This window comes from Rutilus rutilus (assembly GCF_951802725.1).
Source record: "Rutilus rutilus genome assembly, chromosome: 17".
Lineage (NCBI taxonomy): Eukaryota > Metazoa > Chordata > Actinopteri > Cypriniformes > Leuciscidae > Rutilus > Rutilus rutilus.
This window is the reverse complement of record NC_140230.1, coordinates 26,935,656-26,963,183: the sequence shown is the minus strand read 5'-3', so window position 1 is coordinate 26,963,183 and position 27,528 is coordinate 26,935,656. Positions and strand designations below refer to the sequence as shown.

Below are 27,528 nucleotides of genomic sequence, written 5' to 3'. Positions count from 1 at the left end.
TTCCGGTTTGCCGGCTGATCTGAAATCAGTCAAGATAGGCTTTTCATCCAATAGCATGTCGCTAATGAGCTGACGATCAGATCTCAGATCAGCCATTGGAGATACACACCTCTAGTTCACTCCTGAGACATAACAAACGAAGCGGCTCTTTTTTGTAAATATCTGTATAAAGTATCGTTTGTATCATTTGACATTTCTTCTAGTATTGTTCGTTTTAACTTAGGCAAAATGTAGAATGTCATTTTGTGTAAGGTGGTTTTGTGTAATAACTCTAGTTAACCAGTCGGTTGACAGCGCGCCGGGGCTCAAACAATCAGGTAAACAACCGTATTTGTACATCAGTGCTGTAAACAAACACTATATACGCACACGTATTTGACATATTTCGTTATAACTGGTAGTTTATGTGGATAGAAAATGACAACAATGTAAATATTTGAGTTATTTTTTCTAGCTAACGTAGTATTGCTAACACAGATATGATGCAGCATTTAATATCCGATGACACTATGATGTGAAAGGCTGTATACTGGATCTGAAGATTATACTGAATTTATGACAAAACTTTTCATGTATTTATTTACTCTAACGTTAGTTGCAGATCGTTATTAGTAATCATTTTAAGAGAAAGTAGATTTTTGTAATTAACTGCAGATCTATCTATCTATCTATCTATCTATCTATCTATCTATCTATCTATCTATCATAGGTATAGATTTGTCTTTTGGGCCAACCATCTCTGATCCAGTGAGATGGGGAACCAACTGGCTGGAATTGCTCCATCGCAGATACTTTCAGTGGACAGTTATTTCTCTGACATCCATGATTATGAATATGACAAAAGTCTGGGCAGTACGCGTTTTTTCAAAGTGGCCCGGGCGAAACATAGAGAAGGATTGGTTGTGGTTAAGGTCTTTGCAATCCAGGACCCCTCTCTGCCCCTGACCAGCTACAAGCAAGAACTGGAGGAGCTGAAAATCAGACTGCACTCCTGTCAGAACTGTCTGCCTTTTCAAAAAGCCACACTTACTGAGAAAGCAGCCATACTATTTCGGCAGTATGTTCGGGATAACTTGTATGACCGTATCAGTACACGGCCGTTTCTCAACAACGTGGAGAAGAAGTGGATTGCTTTCCAGCTCCTCAATGCCGTGGACCAGGCCCATAAATCTGGTGTGCGTCATGGTGACATTAAAACAGAGAATGTTATGGTGACAAGCTGGAACTGGGTGCTTCTCACAGACTTTGCTAGTTTTAAACCCACATACTTGCCTGAAGACAACCCTGCAGATTTCAACTACTTCTTCGACACGTCCAGGAGGAGAACGTGCTACATTGCTCCGGAGAGATTCGTGGATGGCAGTATGTTTGCCACCGAAAGTGACCAGACAACACCGCTTGTGGATCTCTCCAGCAATAGCCAACGGACCAGGGGAGAACTCAAGCAACCCATGGACATCTTCTCAGCTGGTATCCATTTTGCTTAAACGGATGCAGTGTAATATATCAAATATTTTTCAAAGACCTTTCTGGTTTCATTTTCTTTTGTTAGGTTGTGTGATTGCAGAATTGTTCACAGAGGGCGTCCCTCTCTTCGACCTCTCACAACTGCTGGCTTACCGTAAAGGACATTTCCAGACCGAACAAGTGCTGATGAAAATTGAGGATCACAGTATTAGAGAACTGGTAGCATTTCTATTCATTTGATATTTTGTATTATTTCACATTTTCACTTTAGGTTCTACAAACTTATACACTACCATTTTGGAGCTGCTATTTTTTAATTTATTTTAATATATTCTAAAATGCTATTTATTTCTGTGATGGTTAAGCTGAATTTTCAGCATTATTACTCCAGTCTTCAGTGTCACAAGATCTTTCAGAAATCAATCTGATATGCTGCTTTGGTGCTTAAGAACATTTCTTATTATTATCAATCCTGAAAGCATTTGTGCTACTTAATATTTTTGTGGAAACCATGATCACATTTTTTTACAGGATTCTTTGATGAATAGGACAGCATTTATTTGAAATAGTCTTTACTGTCACTTTTGATAAATTTAATGCATCCTTTCTGAATAAAGTGTTATTTCTATCAAACTAAATCTTACTGACTCTACAATAATTAATAAATAAAATGATACTAGTCAGTACTCTTAATTAGATATTACATAGTACTCTAAATAATTTCATCCACTTTATGCAGGTGGCACAAATGGTGCAGCGAGAACCGGAAAAGCGCCTGACGGCTGAAGAATACCTGAAGCAGCAGCGAGGCAAAGCTTTCCCAGAAATCTTCTACACCTTCCTTCAGCCCTACATGGCCCAGTTTGCCAAGGAGACCTTCCAGTCTGCTGACGAAAGGGTGTTGGTGATACGTAAGAACCTGGAGAACATCCTCAATAACCTGTGCAGTGGGGGGCAGACTGGGAAGGCTGAAAAGCAGGAGAAGGCATCTCAGGAACTTAGTTCATCCAAGGAGCAAGGGCTGGTGGTGCTGGTGTCAGTGATCACATCCTGTCTGCAGACGCTGCGCTTTTGCGACTCCAAACTGGCAGCTCTGGAACTGATCCTTCATCTGGCGGGCCGGCTAAATGTGGAGATTCTGCTGGACAGGATCACACCATACTTGCTGCATTTCTGCAATGACTCGATGCCGCGCGTCAGGGCCGAGGCCGTTCGCACACTGACTAAAGTGCTGGCGCTGGTCAAGGAGGTTCCTCGCAATGATGTTAATATCTACCCAGAATACATTTTACCTGGGATTGCCCACTTGGCCCAAGATGAAGCAACGATTGTCAGACTTGCTTATGCAGGTATTCTAGTGCTAGAAATCTCTGGAGAAAATTGTCTAAATTGTCTGCCTTTTAAATGTGTAACTGTACATAGTTTTCACGATCCATCAAGTTTCTGGTTTTAAATGAAATACTTAAGGTTACGGAAGTACCTTGACTTAAATATTATATTACATTATATTAATGTTCAAAAGTTTGGGGTCAGTAAGAGTTATTTTTTAATAAATTGATACTTTTATTCTGCAAGGATGCATTAAATTGAACAAAAGTAATAGTAAAGACTTTTATAATGTTACAAAAAAAATTATATTTCAAATAAATGCTTTTCTTTTAAACTTTCTATTCATCAAAGAATTCTGAAACAAAAATGCACTATAATAATGATTTCTGAAGGATCATGTGACACTTAAGGCTGGAGTAATGGCTGCTGCAGATTTAGTTTTGCCATCTCTGGAATAAATTACATTTCAAAATATATTAAAATAGAAAAATAGTTATTTTAATTTATATTGCACAATATTAATGTTTTACTGTGTTTTTGATCTAATAAATGCAGCCTTGGTGAGCAGAAGAGACTTCTTTAAAAACTTTTAAAAGATATTACAGACTCTAAACTATTGAACAGTAGTGTATGTTATATTGTTATATTATATTTATAGAGAACATTGCACATTTGGCTGAGACAGCACTGCGTTTTCTGGAGCTGGTGCAGGAGAATAATTTGAGCTCTGAACAAGACCTCAATGGAGAGGACACAGAAGAAACTCTTCACCCCAATGAAAACTATGATTCAGGTAAATGTTGGTCCTTCAATTAAAGCTCACTTTTATGGTAGTTTTGAAACAACATTAATAACCAGTTTGCATGAAAAGATTTGTATGCTATCATTAAAACGCTGTGGATATGATCCATCTATCGTCCAAAGAGCTGCAGGCCTTGCATGAGATGGTTCAGCAGAAGGTGGTGACTTTACTGAGCGACCCTGAGAACATCGTCAAACAGACGTTGATGGAGAACGGCATCACGCGCCTCTGCGTGTTCTTCGGCAGACAGAAAGCCAACGATGTCCTCCTCTCCCACATGATCACCTTCCTCAACGACAAGAATGACTGGCACCTCCGTGGAGCTTTCTTTGACAGCATAGTAGGAAAGTTGCCACCACAGTCGCTTCATATGAAGGCAGTCTCTTGCAACATGGTAACCAAATCTCCTCCTCTCTGCAGGTGTTGCAGCATATGTTGGCTGGCAGAGTTCCTCCATCCTGAAACCTCTTCTGCAGCAAGGCCTGAGTGACGCTGAGGAGTTTGTCATTTATAAAGCTCTCAACGCTCTCACTTGCATGTGTCAGCTGGGGCTACTGCAGAAACCTCACATCTACGAGTTCGTCAGTGATATTGGTCAGAAAAACTCTTCATTCATAGTCCATTGTATAATGTGCTTCGTAATTACTGTATATCATTTATTATTTAAAATGTTACTATCCCACAGCTCCTTTCTTGTGTCATCCCAATCTGTGGATCCGCTATGGAGCCGTGGGTTTCATCACTGTTGTCGCTCAGCACTTAAACATTGCTGATGTCTACTGCAAACTTATGCCCCATCTCAACCCCTTTATCACTCAGCCGATTATACAGGTGAGGTTGCATTAGTGCGGGCTTCGGCTTTAGTGTATCATATTAGTTGTGACTTATTTGCTACACTTCTTGTTTACGCTGAACACAAAAGGTGAGTTTTAAATGAATCTGCTGACCATTCTTTTAATATACAGTGATAAAAGTAATTGAGGACTATCATAAAAATAGTTAATATGACAGACAAACAGACCAAAATGTAAGTTATTATGGCCTGAAATTCTTAAACCATTCACCTTTTGTGTTTCACGGAAGAAATGAAAAGTCATACAGATTTGGACGAGGGTGAGTAAATGACAGAATTTTAATTTTGGTTAAACAATTTTTCTGCCTTTGGACAGATTGATAAGGAGATTGTGTTGCTCAGTGTGCTGAAAGAGCCTGTAAGTCGCTCCATCTTTGACTACGCACTGCGTTCCAAAGACATCGGAAGCCTCTTCAGACACCTGTTACTTCGCCAAAAAAAGCGCAATGGCTCCATCCCAGAATGCCCCATTCCTGAGGATCCTGCAATTGCACAGCTCCTTAAGAAACTTCTCTCACAGGTTAGGAAAAGAAATTAAAGTTCTATTCTAGTTTTTAATTATCTATTTATTTACATAAATATATAATGTTGCTACTGTAGTTAGGATTTCTTTGTGATTTGTTTTTTTTAATGAATAAATAATTACTTTTTAGTTTTATAGCAATATTTCAATGAAATAACCATATTCCTTTCCCTAACACTATCCCTGAGTAATGACTGGTTAATAGAAAGGTCGTTTTAGGGAAAATAAGTCATGTTTCACTTGTATAAATCAAGTTGAGCAGTTATCATGCGATTTCTTTCAGGGAATGACGGAAGCTGAGGAGGACAAGCTCTTGGCTCTGAAAGACTTCATGCTCAAGTCCAACAAGGCCAAAGCCAACATCATAGACCAGAGCCACCTGAGTGATGGAGCCCTCAGTGGAGTCATTGATCTCGGTACACTGGGCATCACTGGCCGACAGGTGGACCTGATCAAGCCAAAGCAAGAATCTGAAGACAAGAGAGGCGGGTGACAAACTTTCTGCAGTCATTTTTACTGCTACTTCAATTGAAGATATATACGCTTCTCATGTCGTTAGTTCACCATTTAAAATTAATGCATTATATTTTTTCGTTTGTTTACAGACTTCATCCCTTCTGCCTCTGGTATATTGTTTAGGTCTCAAACAGCTAATCTCTGTTTGAAGTTATAATCACTCACTTTGACTAACACTTTGACTAGGCTTTGTGTGGCTAGATCAGAGAATTCATGATAAATGGCAGATATGATGTGGATAGATAAACTTTGTTGTGCACTCTAGCACATTTGGGCTAATGATGCTTTTTGTTGCAGTCATTTCCCAGTATACACCTAAAGAAATCAATTCTTTTGTTTAGCAAGGATGCATTCAATTAATCAAAAGTAACAGTAAAGTTATTTATAATGTCATAAATACTGTTCTTTTGAACGTTATATTTATCAAAGAGTCCTGACAAAAGCAGATTTCATGATTAACAGTAATTTTAATCAACACAACTGTTTTCAACATTGATAATAATAAGAAATGTTTACTGAGCACCAAATCAGAATATTAGAATGATTTGGCACCGAAGACTGGAGTAATGGCTACTGATCATTAATATTTGCCATTACAGGAATAAATAATATATGAATATATAAATAATAAATAAAATATATTTAAAAAAATAAAATAGTTATTTAAAATTATAATAATATTACAGTGTTATACTGTATTTTTGATCAAATAAATGCATCTTTGGTGAGCATAAGAGACTTTAAAAATATATATTTTTTTATTTTTTAAATCTTACTGTCTGACTCTAAACTTTTGAATGATAGTGCATGTAAATATTTATTCTCATAGATTCCCTATTAGCTGGGGAATATTATTGCAGAAACTTTTTTAATGCCGATGACCCCCAAATATGATGATCGCTTTGCGAGGAATCCCCTACCTATAATATAAAAACAGTTATATATTTTTAATGGATAAATACCCATTTATACCTAGTTTTAAAAAATGTTTCAAACTAGGGCTGTCTTTAGAAAGTTGAGAAATATTAGCTACATCTATACTATTTTACTGCATTGCAAGCATTATTATTCCTCACACAATTTTTTATCTAGTGCGAAATATTGAAATTGAAATATTGGTGATTTATTTGCTTAGAGTTAATGATCTCAACATATTGTGTAGTCCCCTTCAGTTTAAGTGTATTTGGGAAGTAAAATTTGATTGTTTGCTTCTGTTCTATGATAATATTCACTTTTTGAACTAATATTAAATTACTTTATTTTTAAGTACTGCGTCTTTGCGCTGACTAAATCCATTGCCTGATTTCTTTCTCATGTGTCAGTATGCATGTTAACGGTAACTGAGCAGCGTGTTTTAGAAACCAGAAATGCATAATTTATCAGAACCACATTTAAAACAGGTCCAATTTTTTTTCTCTTGTGACAGCTCGCAAGCATACGAAGCAGGACTCCAACTTGAACGAAGAGTGGAAGAGCATGTTTGGTTCTCTGGACCCTCCCAGCTCGACGGCGACTCCCTCGACGGTACCTAATGTTCTAGTTCCAAGCGGTGGTGGGGAACCCAGTGGAACTCTTGCTGGAGAGCGCCTGCGATCTGAGAGTTCCTCACAGACTCTTAACCTCCCTCATGTTCCACCCTCAGCCCAGGTCGACCGCTGAGCCGACAGTGTGCTATCGTCCCTCCCCTCTTCTCTTTCTCTGCCCTCTCTCCATCTCCTTTCTACCTCTTCTATCATCCTTTCTTCATCAACACCTATCCTATTGTGCATTTGTCCGTGTTGCAACTCTGTAGTCTGTAAAGCCTTTCAATCATATCAGTCACCTGATATTTTCCATCATGTTTACTCAGACATGCAGGAATGTCCTGGATTTTCTCTAGATTAAATACACTTAGCATGTTGTTCCTCAATAGTGGTGATAAAGAACTAAACTCTTTATCTTAAACCTCTTCCTGTTTCTCTTCAACCGCAGGTGCCTGAGGCCGGATCTGTGCCGCCCAGGAAAACCACAGTGCTCCCTAGCATTCAAGTGGTACAGTCTGTAACCGGAGCGTCTACATACCAGCGGCGCATCACTACGTGCAAGGCTGAGCTGCAACAGCTGGTGCAGCAGAAAAGAGAGCAATGCAACGCAGAGCGCATGGCCAAACAGATGATGGAGAGCGCAGAGTGGGAGAGCAGGCCTCCGCTGCCAGGTACAGCAGTCTCGTCTCCACCCTAATATATCATGTGGCTGTCTAGCCTTTGCTTGCGAAAAATTAGTACGATTTCTCGTACTGAAATCAGCAGCTGCAGCTGACCCTTTTGTAGACCTCTTCTTATTTTTTTTTTATATTTAAAATGCAAAGCTCCTTAAGTTAAGTAATTTAATTTTAGAAAAAAAGATTATTTTAAATTGTAAAATATCTTAATGTCCCCACAAGGATTTCAGGTATTGCCATCTCATTTTGTCCCCATAATGTGGGGTTTACCAGGCCACACACATACACATACACACAATTATATATATATACAGTGAGGAAAATAAGTATTTGAACACCCTGCTATTTTGCAAGTTCTCCCACTTGGAAATCATGGAGGGGTCTGAAATTGTCATCGTAGGTGCATGTCCACTGTGAGAGACATAATCTAAAAAAAAAATCCAGAAATCACAATATATGATTTTTTAACTATTTATTTGTATGATACAGCTGCAAATAAGTATTTGAACACCTGTCTATCAGCTAGAATTCTGACCCTCAAAGACCTGTTAGTCTGCCTTTAAAATGTCCACCTCCACTCCATTTATTATCCTAAATTAGATGCACCTGTTTGAGGTCGTTAGCTGCATAAAGACAGCTGTCCACCCCATACAATCAGTAAGAATCCAACTACTAACATGGCCAAGACCAAAGAGCTGTCCAAAGACACTAGAGACAAAATTGTACACCTCCACAAGGCTGGAAAGGGCTACGGGGAATTTGCCAAGCAGCTTGGTGAAAAAAGGTCCACTGTTGGAGCAATCATTAGAAAATGGAAGAAGCTAAATATGACTGTCAATCTCCCTCGGACTGGGGCTCCATGCAAGATCTCACCTCGTGGGGTCTCAATGATCCTAAGAAAGGTGAGAAATCAGCCCAGAACTACACGGGAGGAGCTGGTCAATGACCTGAAAAGAGCTGGGACCACCGTTTCCAAGGTTACTGTTGGTAATACACTAAGACGTCATGGTTTGAAATCATGCATGGCACGGAAGGTTCCCCTGCTTAAACCAGCACATGTCAAGGCCCGTCTTAAGTTTGCCAATGACCATTTGGATGATCCAGAGGAGTCATGGGAGAAAGTCATGTGGTCAGATGAGACCAAAATAGAACTTTTTGGTCATAATTCCACTAAACGTGTTTGGAGGAAGAAGAATGATGAGTACCATCCCAAGAACACCATCCCTACTGTGAAGCATGGGGGTGGTAGCATCATGCTTTGGGGGTGTTTTTCTGCACATGGGACAGGGCGACTGCACTGTATTAAGGAGAGGATGACCGGGGCCATGTATTGCGAGATTTTGGGGAACAACCTCCTTCCCTCAGTTAGAGCATTGAAGATGGGTCGAGGCTGGGTCTTCCAACATGACAATGACCCGAAGCACACAGCCAGGATAACCAAGGAGTGGCTCTGTAAGAAGCATATCAAGGTTCTGGCGTGGCCTAGCCAGTCTCCAGACCTAAACCCAATAGAGAATCTTTGGAGGGAGCTCAAACTCTGATCTAGAGAAGATCTGTGTGGAGGAGTGGGCCAAAATCCCTCCTGCAGTGTGTGCAAACCTGGTGAAAAACTACAGGAAACGTTTGACCTCTGTAATTGCAAACAAGGCTACTGTACCAAATATTAACATTAATTTTCTCAGGTGTTCAAATACTTATTTGCAGCTGTATCATACAAATAAATAGTTAAAAAATCATACATTGTGATTTCTGGATTTTTTTTTTTAGATTATGTCTCTCACAGTGGACATGCACCTACGATGACAATTTCAGACCCCTCCATGATTTCTAAGTGGGAGAACTTGCAAAATAGCAGGGTGTTCAAATACTTATTTTCCTCACTGTATATATTTAAACTTTTTTTGAACGGTAATGTATGTGATGCTTTCTCCTTAATTGAGGTAATTCATTCAAAATCATTTTGTTCTAGTAAAATATGCTTATGATGAAGTATGGACAATATCATAAAGATATTTTGAAAGATACTGCTTTTCAAAAAGGGTGGTTTTTCTGTAGCTGAACTACTTTAAATTATGAGTTGCTTGAAGTTTTTCCACTTTGGTAACTGTAGCTGTTGCATTGCAGGGTGGCATCCAAAAGGTCTTCTAGTGGCCCATCTTCACGAGCACAAATCTGCTGTGAACCGAATCCGAGTGTCTGACGAGCACTCCATCTTTGCTACATGCTCCAATGATGGAACTGTAAAGATCTGGGACAGCCAGAAAATGGAGGGCAAGACAACCACCACAAGGTATTGAATGTCTTAATGTCCGTATTTTGACTCTTTTGGTTCGATGTATTTTTTAGGTTGTTGTTTTTACTGTTATGTGACCCGGGAAGATTTAAAATGTGATTGTTTCAGGTCGGTGCTGACGTATTCTCGGATTGGAGGACATGTAAAAACACTGACCTTTTGTCAGGGGTCGCATTACCTTGCTGTCGCATCAGATAATGGTTCCATCCAGCTTCTTGCAGTTGAGGCAAACAAGCCACCCAAATCACCCAAAGTCCAGCCCTGTCAGACCAGGTGTGTGCAGGTCATATAAATACTTACTTCCATTCCACTTCCTATCTTTGTGTGCTGCCATATAATAGTACAATCAATACAAATAAGTAAATCAAGACCATCACACTTAGGTCAGTGTCACTCATGCAGTCAGATCAGTGAGCCGCTGAGTCTTTTTCAGGTTCCTGGATCCAAAGGATGAGGGCTGTGTGGTGGACGTACATCACTTTAATTCAGGGGCACAGACGGTTCTGGCCTACGCCACTGTGAACGGCTTTTTGGTGGGATGGGACCTCCGCAGCAACAGCAACGCTTGGACTCTTCGCCATGACCTGCGTCTGGGCCTTATCACTTCCTTTGCTGTGGACATGCACCAGTGTTGGCTGTGTGTGGGTAAGATAGCTGCATAGCTTACAGTTGATGATGTTTAGTGGTGCTTATACAGAAACATCATTAAGTCAAGTAACTTTTATTTATATAGCACTTTATACAATACATTGAACATTAGAGATGAGTGCTGATCAAAACCCCAATTACAGAAGAAGGCTTTCAGGAAATTCCTAGACTATGAAAGCATTGGATAAACTAGGTTTGCTCGGTCAAGCTTGGATTTATTTTATGTCCTATTTACATAGGCACAAGTAATGGCACAATGGCATGCTGGGATATGCGGTTTCAGCTACCGATTTCCAGCCACTCCCACCCAGCCCGAGCTCGAATCAGACGCCTGCTGATGCATCCACTCTATCAGTCCTCTGTCATTGCAGGTGAAAAGTTTACTTGCATTTATTTGATAATTGAAAATACCATAAAACAGTAATATTCTGAAATTGTATTACAATTTAAAATACCAGTTTTCTTTTTTAATATATTTTAAAATATAATTTATTCCTGGCAAAGCTGTACTGTATCTATATAGATTATAAATATACAATATAGTATGTTCATAAAGATTTTCCTCATTCTCTACAGCTGTCCAAGGTAACAATGAGGTGTCCATGTGGGATATGGAGACTGGAGACAGGAAGTTTACCCTGTGGGCCAGCTCTGCACCTCCGCTTTCAGAGATGCAGGTTGTTGCATGTTGTCACTTCTCCATCACAAATCAAAAATAATGAGTAAATTCATCCCAAGTTACCAGCTGTCATCATTCTGGACTCTGTTGTCCTCCACAGCCCTCTCCTCACAGTGTACATGGAATATACTGCAGCCCTGCCGATGGCAACCCTCTCCTCCTTACAGCTGGATCAGACATGAGAATCAGGTGTGCCTAATTAGTTAAGCTAATCACTGTTGATTTGTTAAAAGATATTGGAAAAAGGGATTCAGAAGACTTTCCTTTGGAATGCCCCTACAAATGGCCTGAAGTGCCCTTCAAGGGTGCAAAATGCTGTTTTTTTTGTGTATTTTTGGCCATCTATGATTGAAAAAAGTAAAGTAAATCAATAAAAAAATTCTATTTTTTTCAATTTCAACTCCAGACATTACTCCATATAGTCATTCAGTGTCATTTCCAAAGCTCAGTTGAATTTGTTTTCGAGGGTATCTTCATACATAAACAGCTGCCTTTGCCTTATGGACAAATATTGAATTTGTAAATATAAAATATTGCAAAAAAAAAAAAATATATATATATTTTAAAATATATGAATTTGAGTATTCTAAATGACATCTACAGGTTTTGGGATTTGGCCTACCCTGAGAGGTCATACATCGTCGCAGGCGGTGCTAATGACTCTCTTCACTGCCCTTCTGTGTTCTACAATCGCAAGATCATAGAAGGAACAGAAGTAGTACAGGTCTGAAGCTTATTATCATCATCAGATTTTTGGTTTCTGCATGCTTATATTTATCTGATCTTCACTTCTGCCTCCCTTCAACCTCACCAGGAGATCCACAGTAAGCAGAAGAGCGGATCCACAGAGGACACGCCTCGCCGTGGCCCAGAATCCCTTCCCGTGGGCCACCATGACATCATTACTGATATTGCGACGTTCCAGACCACCCAGGGCTTTATAGTCACCTCTTCTAGAGATGGCATTGTCAAAGTCTGGAAGTGAGAGAGACACTGTGCCAAGATGGGACGACATTGTTTGTATGGACGTCCAATCAAGTGCAATGTAAATTTAAATATAATGCCAATTAATATAATTCAGTAATTTAGGATCAAATCCACTTTAATATTAACCATATAAAACAGTGTAAGCCTGCAGTTTGTGTGTGAACAGTTTTCTTTGTGTTTTGTTCTTTTGTGCAACTGCTTCATGCTGATATCAAGGTCATACAATATGGCCACACTGTAGAAAACAGGACATGGTATAGCTAAAAAGTATTTGCAGTCTGTTTCACACAGTAGTTACACTTATAGTGTTATTTCTGCACAGCTATGTAAACACCTAGTTTTCTTTCAAGGCCTGAATGCAAGACATGGAATGAAACTTCCATTGTAATCACTGTGTAATATTACTGAATAAATGTGTATTTGCTGAAAAACATTGTAGCATGGCATATTTAGCCTTGTTTAAAGTGAACATGAAAAATCTAAATTGACTCATGGATTCCCACTTAATAAAATCAAGTCCAACCCTACTTTTTTATTTTGGAAAAGCTGGTTTTACTAAAACATACGACAAGTTACAGATGTAAAATGGGTTGCGAGCAGTTTTTCACAGTTTTTAAAGACTGTATTTCCACATTATTGGTGCTGTCATAGAACTTCACTAACAACCTTTATGTACATTGACATACAGTGTGACTTAACAGATGATGTATAACTTTATTAAAGATGAAATGTAAATGTATGTATATATACATACATACGATGAAAAAGCTGATTTGCTTTTGTGTTGGATATGCCGGTGGGTAATTCTTAGCTTTTTTTGTAGTAAAAATATAATTGTATTTTTTTACAAAAAAAATATTTAGCTTTAAAAAAAGCAGCTAAATGCAAGACGTGAACATTTGTTCAAATGTAAAAAAGTGTAATTTTGAAAGTCATCCAGGTTAAATGTCCCTTAGACAAAGGGCTTCACACTCCTCCTGTGTGTCAAACTTGTTTTTGTTTCCTCCACATCCTCCAAACCAGAAGTGTATACATTCATTCTGCTGGATGTCATAGTACCAGCTTAAAACATAGTTACTGCAAGGCCCCACATCCTGTTTCATAAGGCACGTATCTGTGAGTGGAAACATCAGGAAAGAGTTGATGCATAATCCTTTTACTGGCTTTACAGAGAAAAAAATAATAATATTGGGCCAAATGTTAAAGAATCAGCAAAAGACAGACAAGCATTTGCAGAAGTGACTCATTTCTCACCATCAAAAAATTCGATTTCCTCTTTGGCCTGCAGGTTTATTTCAGGATCTGGAGATGGAATAAATAATACAAATGTTTCAGCTTTTTTATATTGACAAAGTACCTTGTGTGATCATTCATTTCTTAAATGTTCAGTTTGTAATTTCAGTGTCACTAGTGGTACAAAATGGAATTGCAATCTGTTTACGCGGCTTGATGTATGTACAATAGCAACTAATGGTGTAAGTTTTGGGTTGGACTACCTTTCTGAAATCTTAAACTACCCTAAACTGGTTTGCTGGTCTTAGTTGGTCTCTCAGACTCATCAGACTGGTCTGTTGGCTAGTTTTAGAGAGGTTTTGGACAACTTTTCAGCTATTCAGGCTGAAAGAGAAGCAAGACTATAATAGCTAAAAGGAAATTTTGCCAGGCTGGCAGACCAGCTTAAACTAAAAATGATGAAAGTTTACAAAGATTTATGAACCAGTGCACAGTGTTAGGGGTAATGCATTACAAGAAACGCAAGTAATCTAATCAAATTAAATTTTCAAGTAACCAGTAAAGTAAGCATTTCTTTTAAATTTACAACAAAATATCTGAGCTACTTTTTCAAGTAAATAATGCAAGTTACCCATTTGTTGACTGACACCTCATGAGACCCATGTTGAGAGAAATCAGGAGTGCAGGCGTTGTGTGCGCAGAGTGAACATGATGGTTATTGTAGTTCTAAACTAAATGTGAGCAGGCATTTACTCATCTCACTTACACAAAAAACAGATTCAGTGTTTCTCAAAATTAATAAAAAACGGTGAATGCAAATGCTGAATATTATGCGAATCTGCAATAATTAAATATACTTTATGTATTTAATCTCACTTTATTAACCCTAAAACTGGCAATGTGATCTGGGTGTGACATAGTTTTTGTCGTCTTTTTTGGGGCGTAAGAATGATTTTTTCATCAAATCCTTTTATCATTTATCACAGCCTGGTCAGTCTTGAGTATGCTGGTCACATGATTTGTTTAAAAAAAATGTTGTGATTAATTAGTCAGCCTGACCTAAATCCAACATGGCTGCCAGTGGTGCAGGACATTCAGATTTTGAGATAAGTAAATATATATTAAACTTACTTTTCTTTTGAAAAAAATAATACTAACACTGCTAACATTAATTATGAACATTGTCTTAAGGTGCTGAAAAAGAAAATTTATAAAAATGTTGTTCATGTTGTTATTTAGCACGTTTTGAAATATATGTTACACCTGAGTCACATTGCCACTTTTGGGTATAAAAAAGGGATTAACTTTGTATTCATTTTTGTAACAGTCTTTGTATTCTGAGTTTTTTTTTTTTTATTACAAATTATAAAATTTACAGGTTAAACTGATACAGCCTGTCTGTCTTGAGTATGCTGGTCACATGATTTGCTTCAAGTTATCTGTGATCAATTAGTCAGCCTGACCTAAATCCAACATTTTTTACCATTTTACCAAATTTTTTTTTACCATTTTTATGGTAACGCAAGGTCCGATTTCAAAACGGTTATTCATTATAATGTCAACATTATATGAGTAGAAGTATAGGATATAATTGTTTTAAACATGCAATGGCAGTAACAGTTATAGATTTGGTCCTTTTTTTTTATACCCTAAACAGGCAATGTGATCTGGGAGTCACAACTCATAAAATTCAAAATACATAAAAATTTAAAAAAATTCTTTTGGATATGATTTACTTAAGTCCAGATGATATAAAAAATGACATGAAATTATTTGTTGCTTATCATTTTCTACTCTTGCCTGTTTAAGGGTTAACCAATGTCTTTGCGGCTGACCTTCGATGATCCAATTCAACCATCTAATAAGCAAAAATGACTTTAGTTAAACATAGTTTAGTTTCTTTATTATTTTTCTATTGCTGAAGTAAGTGTTTAACTTTCTTCAACTGTGTCTTCTGGAATCCACAACGGCAGCACAGCTGAAAGGTTTGTTTGAGCGGCGTCCTCTACTGTACAAGCGTGCTTTGCATTTCACTTTTGGTGTGAAAGGGCCTTCACATTTGCCAGAAACAGAACTTTAGTTTTAGTTTTTTTGTTATTGAGAGGGAAAAAAAAGTAAGCAAGCCCAGCTCAGGTGAGAAACAATTAACGCAAAAGTAACGTAACACATTACTTTCAATAAGAGTAAATGTAATTAGTTACTTTTTTAAGGAGTAACTCTAAATTGTAACGCATTCCTTTTAAAGTTAGCTTTCCCCAACACTGTCAGTGCAGTTACTTACTTTGTTTGCCGCAGGTCTGAAGGCATTCCTTTTCTGAACTAAAACGGTTACGGTTACCGTCACAGCCCCCGTACCAGAAGGGTAAACATGCATCAACTGCTTCTTTATAGTACCACTGCTGCATATATTCACCACAGATGGTTCCACGGTCACTGTTCAGGTGACAGAAGCCTGAAAGCAAAACGCTTTTTTACTAATAAGCCATGACAATGATGCTGGAAAATCATTTAAATAAGTAACTCTTAAATGAGACTGCCTAAGTTTGCAGTAAAGATAAATTGTTATCCTTTTTGTTGAATAGGTTTAAGCACTAGAGACACAGTGATGTGAGCAGAGAATTGTACGGTAAGATCATACTGTCTGTGCGGTCAGTTGGAGACTTGACGAATGAGTCTCCATGGCCTGATGTCTGCTGGTCCTCAGTCTCCTCCTGTGCAGTGTCTTCTTCCACCACCACATTTGGGTATACAGCGGATGGCAAAGGATACCTAGGAAATAGCTTTTGTTTTGACACTGGGCACATATAGATATTCACAAACAGATGAGCCATTATTGCACAAAATATTTTAACACAAAAATCTTTATCTTATTAAATAGGCACCTGCCTTTTTTCTATGTAATTACAATATTTCTACAATAATTATAACTAAATAAATAAATGCATTTATTTCACATTTATTTTATTAACATGGATCTTATATATGTGTGTGTGTGTGTGTGTGTGTGTGTGTGTGTGTGTGTGTGTGTGTGTGTGTGTGTGTGTGTGTGTGTGTGTGTGTGTGTGTGTGTATAAAGATCCATGTTAATAAAATAAATGTGAAATAAATACATTTATTCATAATATATTTATTTATGTAAATTGTATAATATATATATAAATAATTTACATAAATAAATATATAGATAAATGTATTGCAGGTTTAATTAATAAGCCACATCTTATTAAAATCTTATTAAATAACCACCTGCCTCCTTTCTATGTAAGTTACATAACATAATAAATAAATTGTAAATAAATAAATCAAGCATTTATTATTTTATTAACCTGCAGCTTATTAAATTAGCCCCAGCCTCTTTTATATGTAAATAAATAAATACAGAGGTTAATGCTCATTGTTACTGGAATGATTTCAAACAAACAGATGTTTCACATTAGATGATGATAAAGCAGGGTTTGTCATTTGATACCTGTCTAGTGGTCTCTCTGCAGCCTCGTAGTTGAAACCCGGACCTCGTTGAAAATTACTACACTGACTCTGGAGTGATGAATGAGGGTAGGTGTTCACATTCTCTGCATTCACAAAGAAACTATATTAAAGGGTTAGTTCACCCAAAAATAAAAATTCTGTCAGTAATTACTCACCCTCATGTTGTTCCAACCCTGTAAGACTTTCGTTCATCTTCGGAACACAAATTAAGATATTTTTGATGACTTATCTTTTCATTTCTGGGTGAACTAACCCTTTAACACACACACACACGTGTATGGCAAAGTCATCATTAAAGGGACAGTTCACCCAGTGTACAGTGGACAGTGTATGATGTCATGTTTTGGAACACAAAAAGCTCCAAAAGGGATGTCAATCTTAAAAAAAAGGACAAAAAGTATCATATGTATATTATATCATTTGTTTCTCACATAAATCTATTTTACGGCATCAGAAGAGGTGGAATAATAGTGCACAGGTCATATCAATAACTTGTATGGTGTTTTTATATGCTTTCTGAGCGACATGAGGGTGAGCAGTGTTCATTGGGTGAACTATTGCAAAGCTTAGGCCCTCAAATATGTATTGAATGATGTGGAACACTTACTGCTCAGAATGTGGAAGAACGTCCTCATGAAGCGCTGTGTGTACTCCTGCTCTCCGTGTTTCAAGTGGCCCAGGTGAATGATGTGCTGTTCTAAGGGATAGCTGGCAAACTCTTCCACCTGAGTACTGCTGATGTGGTCACCCACCGTCAGGGTGAAGAAAACAATACCATTGCACTTCGCCATCTTGGAGATAAATTCCAGCTTTGCTCTGTCCTGAGATGCCATCTCTTCCCCTATGATGGCCAGTACCATCTTGTTCTTGCGACCCATTGGAGCTGAGAGGATGGCCTGTATTATGGAGTTTTCCATCGCAAGGGCGAGTCTGGAAGAGCCTCCGGTTTGCTTTAGATCCTGGTAGATGCTACTCTTCATTAGATCACGATCAGGGAACTTTTGGAAGCCAAATATGACTTTCACAGCAGACTGGGCTTCGCTGTACGTAGAGCTATGCTGGTAGACGGCCACTCTTGCATAACTGTCAGCCTCGTTGGGTCGACTGCTCACAACAATCTGATCTAGCACACCGCCAAGCACCTCCTTCACACCCTCGTACTCGTCGGCCAGGATGCTACGAGAGCCGTCCACAATCACCGCCAAGTCCATGTCCAACTCCTGAGGAGCAAATTCCAGGTTGGTGCCCACACATTCTCTAGCTGGTCTGCAGGGATCTTAGAAGAGAAAAGAGTGTAGATATGACCACAAAGAAACTACGGCCATAGGATGTTCTGCAGAATTGAAACACCCATCATTCACAAAATTCTACACATACTTCATTCCTTGAACGTTCATTCATTAAATATTTTTGATTCATTTCATGCTTTCACCTCATAACCTTAATCACACCTTAATTTGATGAGAAATGTTGAAATCTTTCATACATTGTACACTCTGGAGATAAATCTGAGACTTAAGTTTCAATTTGCACTCCGTTTAATTTAACCCAACTCATCTCCTCGGGTCATTTTGACCCGAAATGAGTTTACTGTAAAAATTTTAAAAAATCAGGTGTTCGTCTGAGTGGTCTAAGAGCTTGCTGAAAAGTTTCACACTTGAAATTGGAATGCACAAAAAATGACTGGTTTCTGTTTTTCTGGTTGTAATACAAATAGTAACAAATCTTTCCCTCGCGGGTCAATTTGCCCCCCCATAATGAATGAATGGGAAAGGGGGAAAAAATAGGAATTATTTTTTTATTCATCAACAAAAATAATAAAAATCCATCACAATCCAGAACACACACATGCACAAACGAAGGCATGAGACTGTAAAAATTGATAAATTAGGAAATTCCAGACAGTCTGTTTCGGGGTTGACCAGGCCCTGAGAGGACAAAAGGACCTCTCTGGAAATTACCATTTGAACTGGCTCTCGTGCACCATCGAGACGAAAGTCTCACCTCCAAATCAACTTTATCTACATCTCTTTCCCTCTCCCCTCACCCCCTCTCTCTCATGCTCAGATGATTCACCTTAATTCCCAAGAAAATGTATGGTTTAATGTGAATGATTATCACAGAGTATTTTCATGTTTGGTATCGTTTAAAATGTCTCAGTGCGACTGGTACAAATGTCTCATTTCAGAATAAGTAAAACACAAGGTAATAAGGTTTTAAGAGTTTATGGATAGCTGACTTACAAAGGAAGGTGGTCTCTCAAGACAAATGGTCACTCACCCCCAAGAGGTGCTACCTCTGAATGCAAATTTATTTTGTTAGCACATGTTTCCATGTGAAAGAGGTCTGACTATTTAATGAAACGCAGCAGGGAGTTCGAGGCCTTTTCTGTAATTCAGATTGGCCCCTGAGGCTGAGAGAGCGATCTCTCAGCCTCACGTATTTCTTAAAGTTGGGTTTGCATCTTCTCTCTATTCCAGAGCATTTGATGTTTTGTATCGATTATCTTTGAATTGATTATGAAATTGGCAAGATACATTTACCTGACATAATAAATTGTTACATGTGGTTATTCTAACTGATCTTGACATTGTTCATTTAATGGTTAAAAGGAATAGTCAAACATTCGCCCACTTTTAGTGAGGCACAGATATTATTAAAACCTTTCATTTATGGAGTCAGATGAATTAACGAGTAAATACATATGATTAATGTATTACAAATTTAACCAACCAATACTTTGCATGAGTGAGGACAGAACACGTGATACCTTCCCCGTGTATTGGCGAACCGGCAGATTGGACCAATATAGCGGGCCTTACAAGACTATAGAACATCCACAATGCAGAACACACTCTCTCTCTCACACACACATGGTTTCGCTATCTTTGTGGTGACTCTATAGGCGTAATGGTTTTAATACTGTACAAACTGTATATTCTATCCCCTAACCTTAAACCTACCAATCACAGAAAACTTTTTACATTTTCAAAAAAACATAATTTAGTATGTTTATTAATCCATTTCTCTTGTGGGAACCGCTTGCGGGTCCCAAAAATGTAGGTGATCTCAGGTTTTACTCTCCTTTTGGGGACATTTGGTCCCCACATTGCAATATAAACCTGTACACACACACACACACACACACACACACACACAAACACCTATAAATTCCCATTAAAATGAAGTGGGGGTGGTATATAACAGGGGAAATATTTTGTTTCTTCTTACATTTTTTTCAACTAAAAATCAGTCACAATGCAGACTGCACACAGATTTGAATTGGTTAGATGTGAACATTACAATGCAAAGCAAATTAGCATATTAGAATATGTCGGTTGTGAGAAGGAGGGAGAGAAATAACTGGTGCTTACCAAAGCAGATAACACAACTCTGGATCTTACTAAGAGTAGTATTCTGGTCTTGCAATCTACCCAGCACAGTGAAGATAAAACTCTGGGTTTCATCTGCCTGCATACAACAAAACATCCCACAAATGTATAGGTCTACTTTTGTATTCAAACTTTGTGTGTTAGTCACACAGATGATTTAATAATTAAAGGGAAAGTTCACTCAAAGGTTTTGACTTTAAGAGTATATTCAAGTGAATAACTTAACTTTAGCAGCTGTGGTAAGTAAGAGAAAGGAGCGACTTTAAAATTTCATTTTGTACCACAGAAGAAAGTAGGCAAAAAGGTTTGTAAAGACACGAGGGGGAGTAAATGATCACAGAATGTTTATTTTTGCATTAACTATTCCTTTAAATGATTAAAAAGTAAAGTGTGCTTAACTTTACCTGAAAAGCTTTTCTAATATTAGGGACATTCCTCAGTCCGATGACCCCGAGCTTAATGTTCAGGGCTTTGTACTCTAGAATGGCCGTGGTGAGGGAGGTTGGATCCTGAGTTTCTCCGGCGGTGAGGAAGATTACTACTTTCCTCATCAGGACACCCTTTCGCACACGCTTCAGGACGTTCCTCCCCACAAACCGAATGGAAGCGCCTATGTTACGCCGGTTTGAAGTGCGTTCCAGTGCGATGTTATTTACTGCATCAATAAGCTGCTTCTTGCGGTGATAGTCGTTGAAGCGGATCATGTATTTGGTGTAGGAGCTGTAAGAGACCACAGCCACCCGAGACCCCGTCGGGCAGCTGCTCTCTGCAACATTGATATTGTCCAAGAGTCTCAGGACTACAGAACGCATCCGTTCAAAGCCTTGAGGAGTCACATCATCAGACATGTCCATGCCAATCACAAGATCAGTGGGATAGGCAGGGCATTTTATGTTATCTAGAGAGACACATATGGGAGAGAAAAGTCATTTTTAATAATGGACATTATTTTAAAAAAAATAAATATTTTTTTGCTTCTCATTTCAGTGTCCTTAATGACATAAAATGTTACCTACTTTTGCAGCACACTGTTAAATAAAAACAAAGCATAAAAATGTCATTATCATCATCATAATGCTATTATTATCTATTTTAAGAAAAAAAAAAGAATCGTAGATAAAGATTTCTTACAACAGTTGTCTCGAACATATGAGATCAGTTGACAGTCCTACAAAAGATTATATTTTATTTATAAATATTTAAAAACATACTTTGCATTTAGACAACAAATAAAAATACTAACGTTCAAAAATACTAAAATTTTTTAAAGAATAAAAAAATTCTATTGGTGAAAAGGAACAGAATTCTCGTTTTTGAAAAACACCCCTGAAAAATAGGCGAATCTCCAGATAACACCGACTGTGACGCAACAGTCGGGATTATTAATATGTACGCCTCCAAAAATTGGCATATGCCAGCCCATGTTCAAGGCCAGGCGGAACTGCGCAGCCGAATCATCGTCCGAATCATTTTTCTTCGAGAGACATCATGGCTTGCAAACGAGCGAAGCATGGCAGTTGCTCAGTGTTTGGATGTACAAATGAACACAAAGGTATTTTTTTAGTTCCTTCATCCGAGCCTCTGAAGAACCAGTGGGTTATGTGAATGTCTGATGTGTAATTGTTCAAGTCCAGGCAGATCATCTTTCTCTCAAAGTCGTTCAATACTGTTTATGCATCAGTAAATCAAGCCAGTGACTAAACGATCAACTTCACGTCGTTTCTCTTAGTAGGATAAAAAATAATCTTACTTAAACTGTGATTAATATACAGATAGCGATCAAAGAACAATCCCTTTCCAGTCGCCCAAGCTGTCAATCACACAGCGCGAGTTTATCTGGACACTTGCCAAAACTCGTTATGAAATCAATGACGCTGTTACACTGCACAACGAAGCTCTTACTGTACGTACATCATGTTTGCATTGGTGAAATCATTAGTGAGAGTGCAGAAACTGCGTTGCAATGATAAGATCTTCATTCACGTGATCAACAGGCTTACACTGAAGTCTCACAGCAGCCAATCACAGCAGTGGGCGTTTACACTGAAGTCTCACACAGACACGCCCCTTCAAACAGAGCGTTCAAATCAGAGGCTAAAATCAGGCTAGGAAAAATGCCTTTTATTTCTAAATTATAACAAATTTTGATTTAAAAACCATACTAACATCATAAGGGCACCCCAGGAAACATTCTAAAATAATAAAATAATCCATGCAATGGGACCTTTAAATACAGCAGTAGTAAATAAAAACAGAAACTTACAGACATCCTTCTATCTCCTCGTGGTCCTTTTGGGCCCTATGTGAAGAAGATGACATTCTGTATCTCTTCAAATTCCCATGATCATATGATGCGAATAATATTCACATACCCTGTGTCCAGGCAACCCCTCGCTCCCAGGATTTCCAGGTGTTCCTGCCCTGCCAGCATCGCCCTGTTATCAGACATCTAATTAAGTCTGCTTAAGGTTCACAGAATGAGTAAGAAAATAAAGCTTGTAAAATGTTATTACATACCCCTCTTCCCCTGTTGCCTTTAGGACCACCACCTCCATTTACTCCTTTAAAGCCCCGTTCGCCCTGATTTTCAAAGAAGAAACATTGTTCACTCATTAATAGTTGCACAACTGAGACATTATTTTATGAACCAACCGCATAGTTATGGATGTGAAGTCACCTGAAGTCCAGGAAAACCTGGGAAACCAGAATCTCCCTTAAAGAAAAGTAACAAATAAATAAATAAATAAACAAACAAACATAAATACATATGCACTTTATGCAGTTTTCTTTACCTGATAAATGGCTAAATAAGTTTCAAAAGAGCTATGTCTAAAAACTGAACGATTATATGTTTTTTACATGATTATGATTATACATAGCCCAAATGTGCTAATTGAGAGCAAATTATTGCAGTATAATTCTATATAAACCTTCTGTCCTTTGAGTCCGGGGAATCCATAGCCATCTGCACCATCTTTTCCCTGTTAGTAATAATTAAAAGCAGCGATCAGTTGGTTAATTCGTGTCTAACGTCAAATAAACGGATTATTAGACAAACTGTTGAAATGTTACATTTAAGAACAAAATAGCTTTATTGAATGATGATGGATCAGGCCTGAAAATGCAGAATTTTTGTAGCTTTTTAAAAAAGTAAGAAAAAAAGTAACCGGTAGTCCTCTGGGGCCCGGAGGTCCGACAGATCCCTTAACTCCAGGATCACCTGGCTGGCCCTGTGATGCAAAAGCATGATGCGTAGGTTTAGCATGAAACTAAATTTACTCAAAAATAAAAAAATCTGTTTAGGCCAATTCACACCGCACAGAAAAACGCCAACACACGTTTGTTGGGTTTTGTTGGATCAGTGTGTTACCCCTGGCCTGTTGGCGTTGGTCGAGGCTTGTTTTCAACCGACTGAACATGTTCAATCAGTGTTTGTTGGTGTCTGTTGGGGCAGTATGAACATGACAGTTATTTTTCATAAAATTCTACATCCAACGGCCAACTTGTTTGTTTGGCGTTTGTCTGTGTGATGTGAATTGGCCTTTATATGACATTCTTTGTTTAGATAAACAGAAAGAAAGATTTCAAAGAAAATAATCCATCACGGTGAGTCCATATAATTCAAGTGAACAGATGCCGCTAGGTTGATGCCAGAAAAACCCTACACAAGATCGTGAATTTTTTGTAAAATAATCCATCTCGTGAGTCCATGTAATGCCATTGAATGCATGCCGCTCGGCTGACGGTAATCCATATGACCCCAGTGGATGAATCTGTGTCTTCTAAAGCAAAACAATAGGTGTGTATAATAAAAATATTTTTCTTTTATTTTTTTTTTACTCGCACTGTCATACGCTGTGTGTGGTCAGCCGAGCGGCACCCATTCAATGGCATTATATGGACTCAAGAGATGGATTAATTTCCTAAAAATCTTCGTTTGTGTTTATCTGAAGAAGAGAGTCACAACAGGGATGGCATAAGGGTGAGTAAATGATGAGATCATTTTCGTTTTTGGCTGAATTATCCCTTTAAAAAAGCAGAGATTTATAAATGAAGAGGTTTTAAAAGAGGTCACTCACCTTCTGTCCCCTGGAGCCAATGCTTCCTTTAGCTCCTGGCCTTCCTGGAGAGCCAGGAGATCCCTGTATAAAAGAAACCAACAAATTACCATTGATGGCCAGATGTGGTTTATTAGATATTAATAACCAATAATAATCAAACAAAGTGGTCAATTCATTCTATTTCTACATGTACCTGAGGTCCAGGTAGACCAAGAAAACCTTTCTGCCCAACCGGACCAGGTGGACCGAAAGCACCCTGAACAGAGACAGAAAGACTCAAATTATAGGTAGCACAAGCTCAAAAAGTTGATAGCTGAGGAAATAAATGGTAGTTATTGATGGATTTAAAAATAGAATAATTTGTACATTACCAGTGGACCTGAGGCCCCAGGTTGTCCTTGTTGTCCTGGCTCTCCTGGAAGCCCTCTTTGCCCCTAAACGCACAAGCAAACCAAGTCAATTGGTATAACTTCTGAAGTTGTTTAATTATTATTTCTACAGTACTGTACCGGTACACCCGCTAAGCCTCTTCTGCTACCAGGACCCTGAAAATAAAGATAAAAATATCAACATAGAAAACAGGAGTTAATGCTTCTGCCTTCTGTACTATAATAACGTATTAACTTACTGGTCTGCCATTATCACCAATTTGGCCTGGAAGACCATCTGGACCTGGTTCACCCTGTTAAAAGAGCCCATAGAAAGAGAAAATTAACCAGAACAATGGAATAGATATAATTGATAACAAAAATAGTCAACAGGTATGCAGTAAAATACAACTTCAACTATCAACTTCACTATCAATTAGTCAGGTCTTTGTTCAGTGATGTCTGTTTATCAGGTTGCAGCTTCAATACTTCTAGACATGTAAACTTAAGTGTCTGTTAAACTGTTAAGTGTCAGTTTGTACTGTAAGTAAATAATGTCCCATACCTGTATGCCTGGACCGCCAATGTCACCTTTAAGACCCCGGGCGTTGTTGTCCAATCCTGAAATTCCCTGATTGTAATAAAATGGATTAACAGGGGTCAAAATTCAGTCAAACTCTACTGGAACATCTGCTGTATAAAATTAATCAGTGGCTGATCTCACACCTGGCACACATTATTTGTAATGCTAAAACAAATGCCCTATTTTGATTCGATTCACTATTTTGCTTTAAGAGACTAGAGACAATCTTTGTCAAATCTGTTAACAAAAAAGAGTGTCAGCTGCAAACAATTCTGAATTATGCATACCTGAACCAAATTTGAACAATCTGACCTGACCTGAATGATTTGCATTTGAAATCAATAAAAATGAAAAATCACCATTTTAATGAATTCTTCGAAGACAGTATGAACAGTGTTTTGTCACCTGAATGAGTAATCTATTAAGATTTGTATGTGCAGTTAAAGCCTACTAACCGGATCTCCTCTCAGGCCTCGTTGTCCTGGGGTTCCAGGGCTTCCTGAAATACCTCTTGGACCCTGTGTTTTGGGCACAATGAAGATAATACATATGAATGAATCAATGAAATTAGAGCTAAAGAGAGACTGGATCATGGTTGAGACATTTAAAAGAAGAATATGTGTAACGGATTTTACTGGGCTTCCTGGATTTCCTCGCTCTCCTGGGCTTCCCGCTGCTCCAGTTACACCCTGAGAAATACAAATAATGAAGCAAAAATGCATCACTTCCACATTGTAAAAATAAAGGCAACATATTAACATTTTCCAAACAAAATGTGAGATGTGCTTGCCGCCACAATACTTATTTTAATTTTAGTTTGCATTATATATATGTACTGACCTTCGATTACTCACTGAATGTTAGAAGTGCACCATCATTTTCTTACCTGTTCACCATCTACGGCATTTAAACCATCTTCTCCCTCATCTCCCTGAGTAAGAAGATTAAAGAAACTCAAGTCATTAAGAAGAAAATAGCGGTTACATTACTTACATTAACAAGACAAATGAAAGCAAATAAGAAAGGAGACAGGAACACAATTTATTTTCAACCTCAAAAAAACAACAAAAACCACAGGCTAAAACAAACCTTTTCCAGATGACAATCAAAGACAGTAAACCAAACACACAGACGCTTGCTAATAACTGCTGTCTGGTAATAATTAGGTAGACACTTAATGTATATAGCTTTCTTCAAGTTATCTCACGCTCCCCCTTAAAGCTTAAATGTTTATGCAAACCTCAGTGTCCATAGCCTTATGAAAGTACTCACATTGTCGCCTCTGTAGCCTCTGCCACCCTGAAGAAATTAACAGCAAAAGATAAATGTTGCATTGTTTCAGCAAAAAAAGTCACATTTAAAACTCAAAAAGGTCTCAATAAGAGAACAATGCATTGCATTGTTACCTTTACGCCTCTTCTTCCTATGCATCCCTGATGTCCTCGAGTTCCATTCAAACCACGAATCCCTCTTTCACCCTGAAACACATACATTGCACATGAAAATCATAGGATATCAGTTTTTTTTTGTATATTCAGTATATATTCTGGTATTAAAAGAGTTTACATACTTTAAAGGTGCACTAAGTTATTTTTTCTTTAAAAAATAATTTGACACTAAATGAATAGTACTTCTCACAAATACACTATATTTTAATATATTTTAAAATGTTATTTATTTCTGTTATTCTAGTGTAAACATACACTTTGTGTAACCACTTTATGGACACAAAACACCAGCAACAGTTCAAAGGGCATTGGAAAGTATCTTTTTTTGTCTCATGAAAGTCAATGAAAAAATTATAGCTATAAATTGAAGAACTTACAGGCCCTCCTTCTTCTCCAGGGTAACCAGGAAGCCCATTCATTCCAGGTGACCCCTGATCAGCAGCAGTACAGTAAGACAAATTAAACACTTATCTCCATTTTCAAATATTGTTCAGTAAATCTTCAGTAATAGATCTTCAGCTAATCACCTTCGACCCTGGACGACCCTGATTTCCACGTGCTCCCTCGTGACCAGTGCATTTACACAACACGTTACAGCACTCCCTTGAAAGAACTGTGTCCTGCGAATTGTAAGTAAGAGAGAAACTGTGACTGATG

The 27,528-nt window shown here is 38.1% G+C and overlaps 2 protein-coding genes across 3 annotated transcripts in view; one reads left to right on the top strand and one right to left on the bottom strand.

Annotated features, from left to right (window-relative positions):
- The first annotated feature begins 179 nt into the window (after window positions 1-179).
- Window positions 180-13,153, top strand: pik3r4 (phosphoinositide-3-kinase, regulatory subunit 4). The gene is made up of 20 exons (XM_084385631.1): window positions 180-317; window positions 710-1,470; window positions 1,553-1,686; window positions 2,207-2,816; window positions 3,455-3,589; window positions 3,721-3,943; window positions 4,020-4,192; window positions 4,284-4,429; window positions 4,768-4,971; window positions 5,258-5,459; window positions 6,917-7,137; window positions 7,462-7,684; window positions 9,815-9,980; window positions 10,092-10,256; window positions 10,417-10,628; window positions 10,871-11,002; window positions 11,208-11,308; window positions 11,411-11,499; window positions 11,914-12,034; window positions 12,125-13,153. Exons 2-20 carry the CDS (start codon window positions 753-755, stop codon window positions 12,293-12,295), a joined length of 4,146 nt encoding a protein of 1,381 aa, XP_084241757.1. The 5' UTR covers window positions 180-317; window positions 710-752; the 3' UTR covers window positions 12,296-13,153.
- col6a4a (collagen, type VI, alpha 4a) overlaps window positions 12,992-27,528 on the bottom strand; it is a 32,888-nt gene continuing 18,351 nt past the window's right edge. For both annotated transcript variants that reach the window (XM_084385629.1, XM_084385630.1), the window contains 29 exons: window positions 27,399-27,491; window positions 27,249-27,302; window positions 26,830-26,901; window positions 26,696-26,722; window positions 26,310-26,354; window positions 26,059-26,112; window positions 25,879-25,941; window positions 25,406-25,471; window positions 25,101-25,154; window positions 24,982-25,017; window positions 24,844-24,906; window positions 24,666-24,728; window positions 24,491-24,553; window positions 23,579-23,641; window positions 23,342-23,392; window positions 23,089-23,124; window positions 22,929-22,991; window positions 22,784-22,846; window positions 22,675-22,710; window positions 21,543-21,579; window positions 21,428-21,439; window positions 20,816-21,309; window positions 20,394-20,490; window positions 17,627-18,295; window positions 17,000-17,102; window positions 16,169-16,299; window positions 15,812-15,982; window positions 13,552-13,599; window positions 12,992-13,411 (listed from right to left, as the gene is read on the bottom strand). In XM_084385629.1, coding sequence (XP_084241755.1) covers window positions 13,239-13,411; window positions 13,552-13,599; window positions 15,812-15,982; window positions 16,169-16,299; window positions 17,000-17,102; window positions 17,627-18,295; window positions 20,394-20,490; window positions 20,816-21,309; window positions 21,428-21,439; window positions 21,543-21,579; window positions 22,675-22,710; window positions 22,784-22,846; window positions 22,929-22,991; window positions 23,089-23,124; window positions 23,342-23,392; window positions 23,579-23,641; window positions 24,491-24,553; window positions 24,666-24,728; window positions 24,844-24,906; window positions 24,982-25,017; window positions 25,101-25,154; window positions 25,406-25,471; window positions 25,879-25,941; window positions 26,059-26,112; window positions 26,310-26,354; window positions 26,696-26,722; window positions 26,830-26,901; window positions 27,249-27,302; window positions 27,399-27,491 — 3,000 coding nt within the window. In that variant the 3' untranslated portion in view covers window positions 12,992-13,238. The remainder of the gene's footprint in view (window positions 13,412-13,551; window positions 13,600-15,811; window positions 15,983-16,168; window positions 16,300-16,999; window positions 17,103-17,626; window positions 18,296-20,393; window positions 20,491-20,815; window positions 21,310-21,427; window positions 21,440-21,542; window positions 21,580-22,674; window positions 22,711-22,783; window positions 22,847-22,928; window positions 22,992-23,088; window positions 23,125-23,341; window positions 23,393-23,578; window positions 23,642-24,490; window positions 24,554-24,665; window positions 24,729-24,843; window positions 24,907-24,981; window positions 25,018-25,100; window positions 25,155-25,405; window positions 25,472-25,878; window positions 25,942-26,058; window positions 26,113-26,309; window positions 26,355-26,695; window positions 26,723-26,829; window positions 26,902-27,248; window positions 27,303-27,398; window positions 27,492-27,528) is intronic.

Excerpts from the sequence above, each read along its gene's own strand:
- pik3r4 (XM_084385631.1), top strand. The coding sequence starts at position 753 with ATGGGGAACCAACTGGCTGGAATTGCTCCATCGCAGATACTTTCAGTG. Across the intron at positions 1,687-2,206 it reads ATCACAGTATTAGAGAACTG|GTGGCACAAATGGTGCAGCG; the intron begins GTAGCATTTCTA and ends CACTTTATGCAG. Across the intron at positions 4,193-4,283 it reads CGAGTTCGTCAGTGATATTG|CTCCTTTCTTGTGTCATCCC; the intron begins GTCAGAAAAACT and ends ACTATCCCACAG.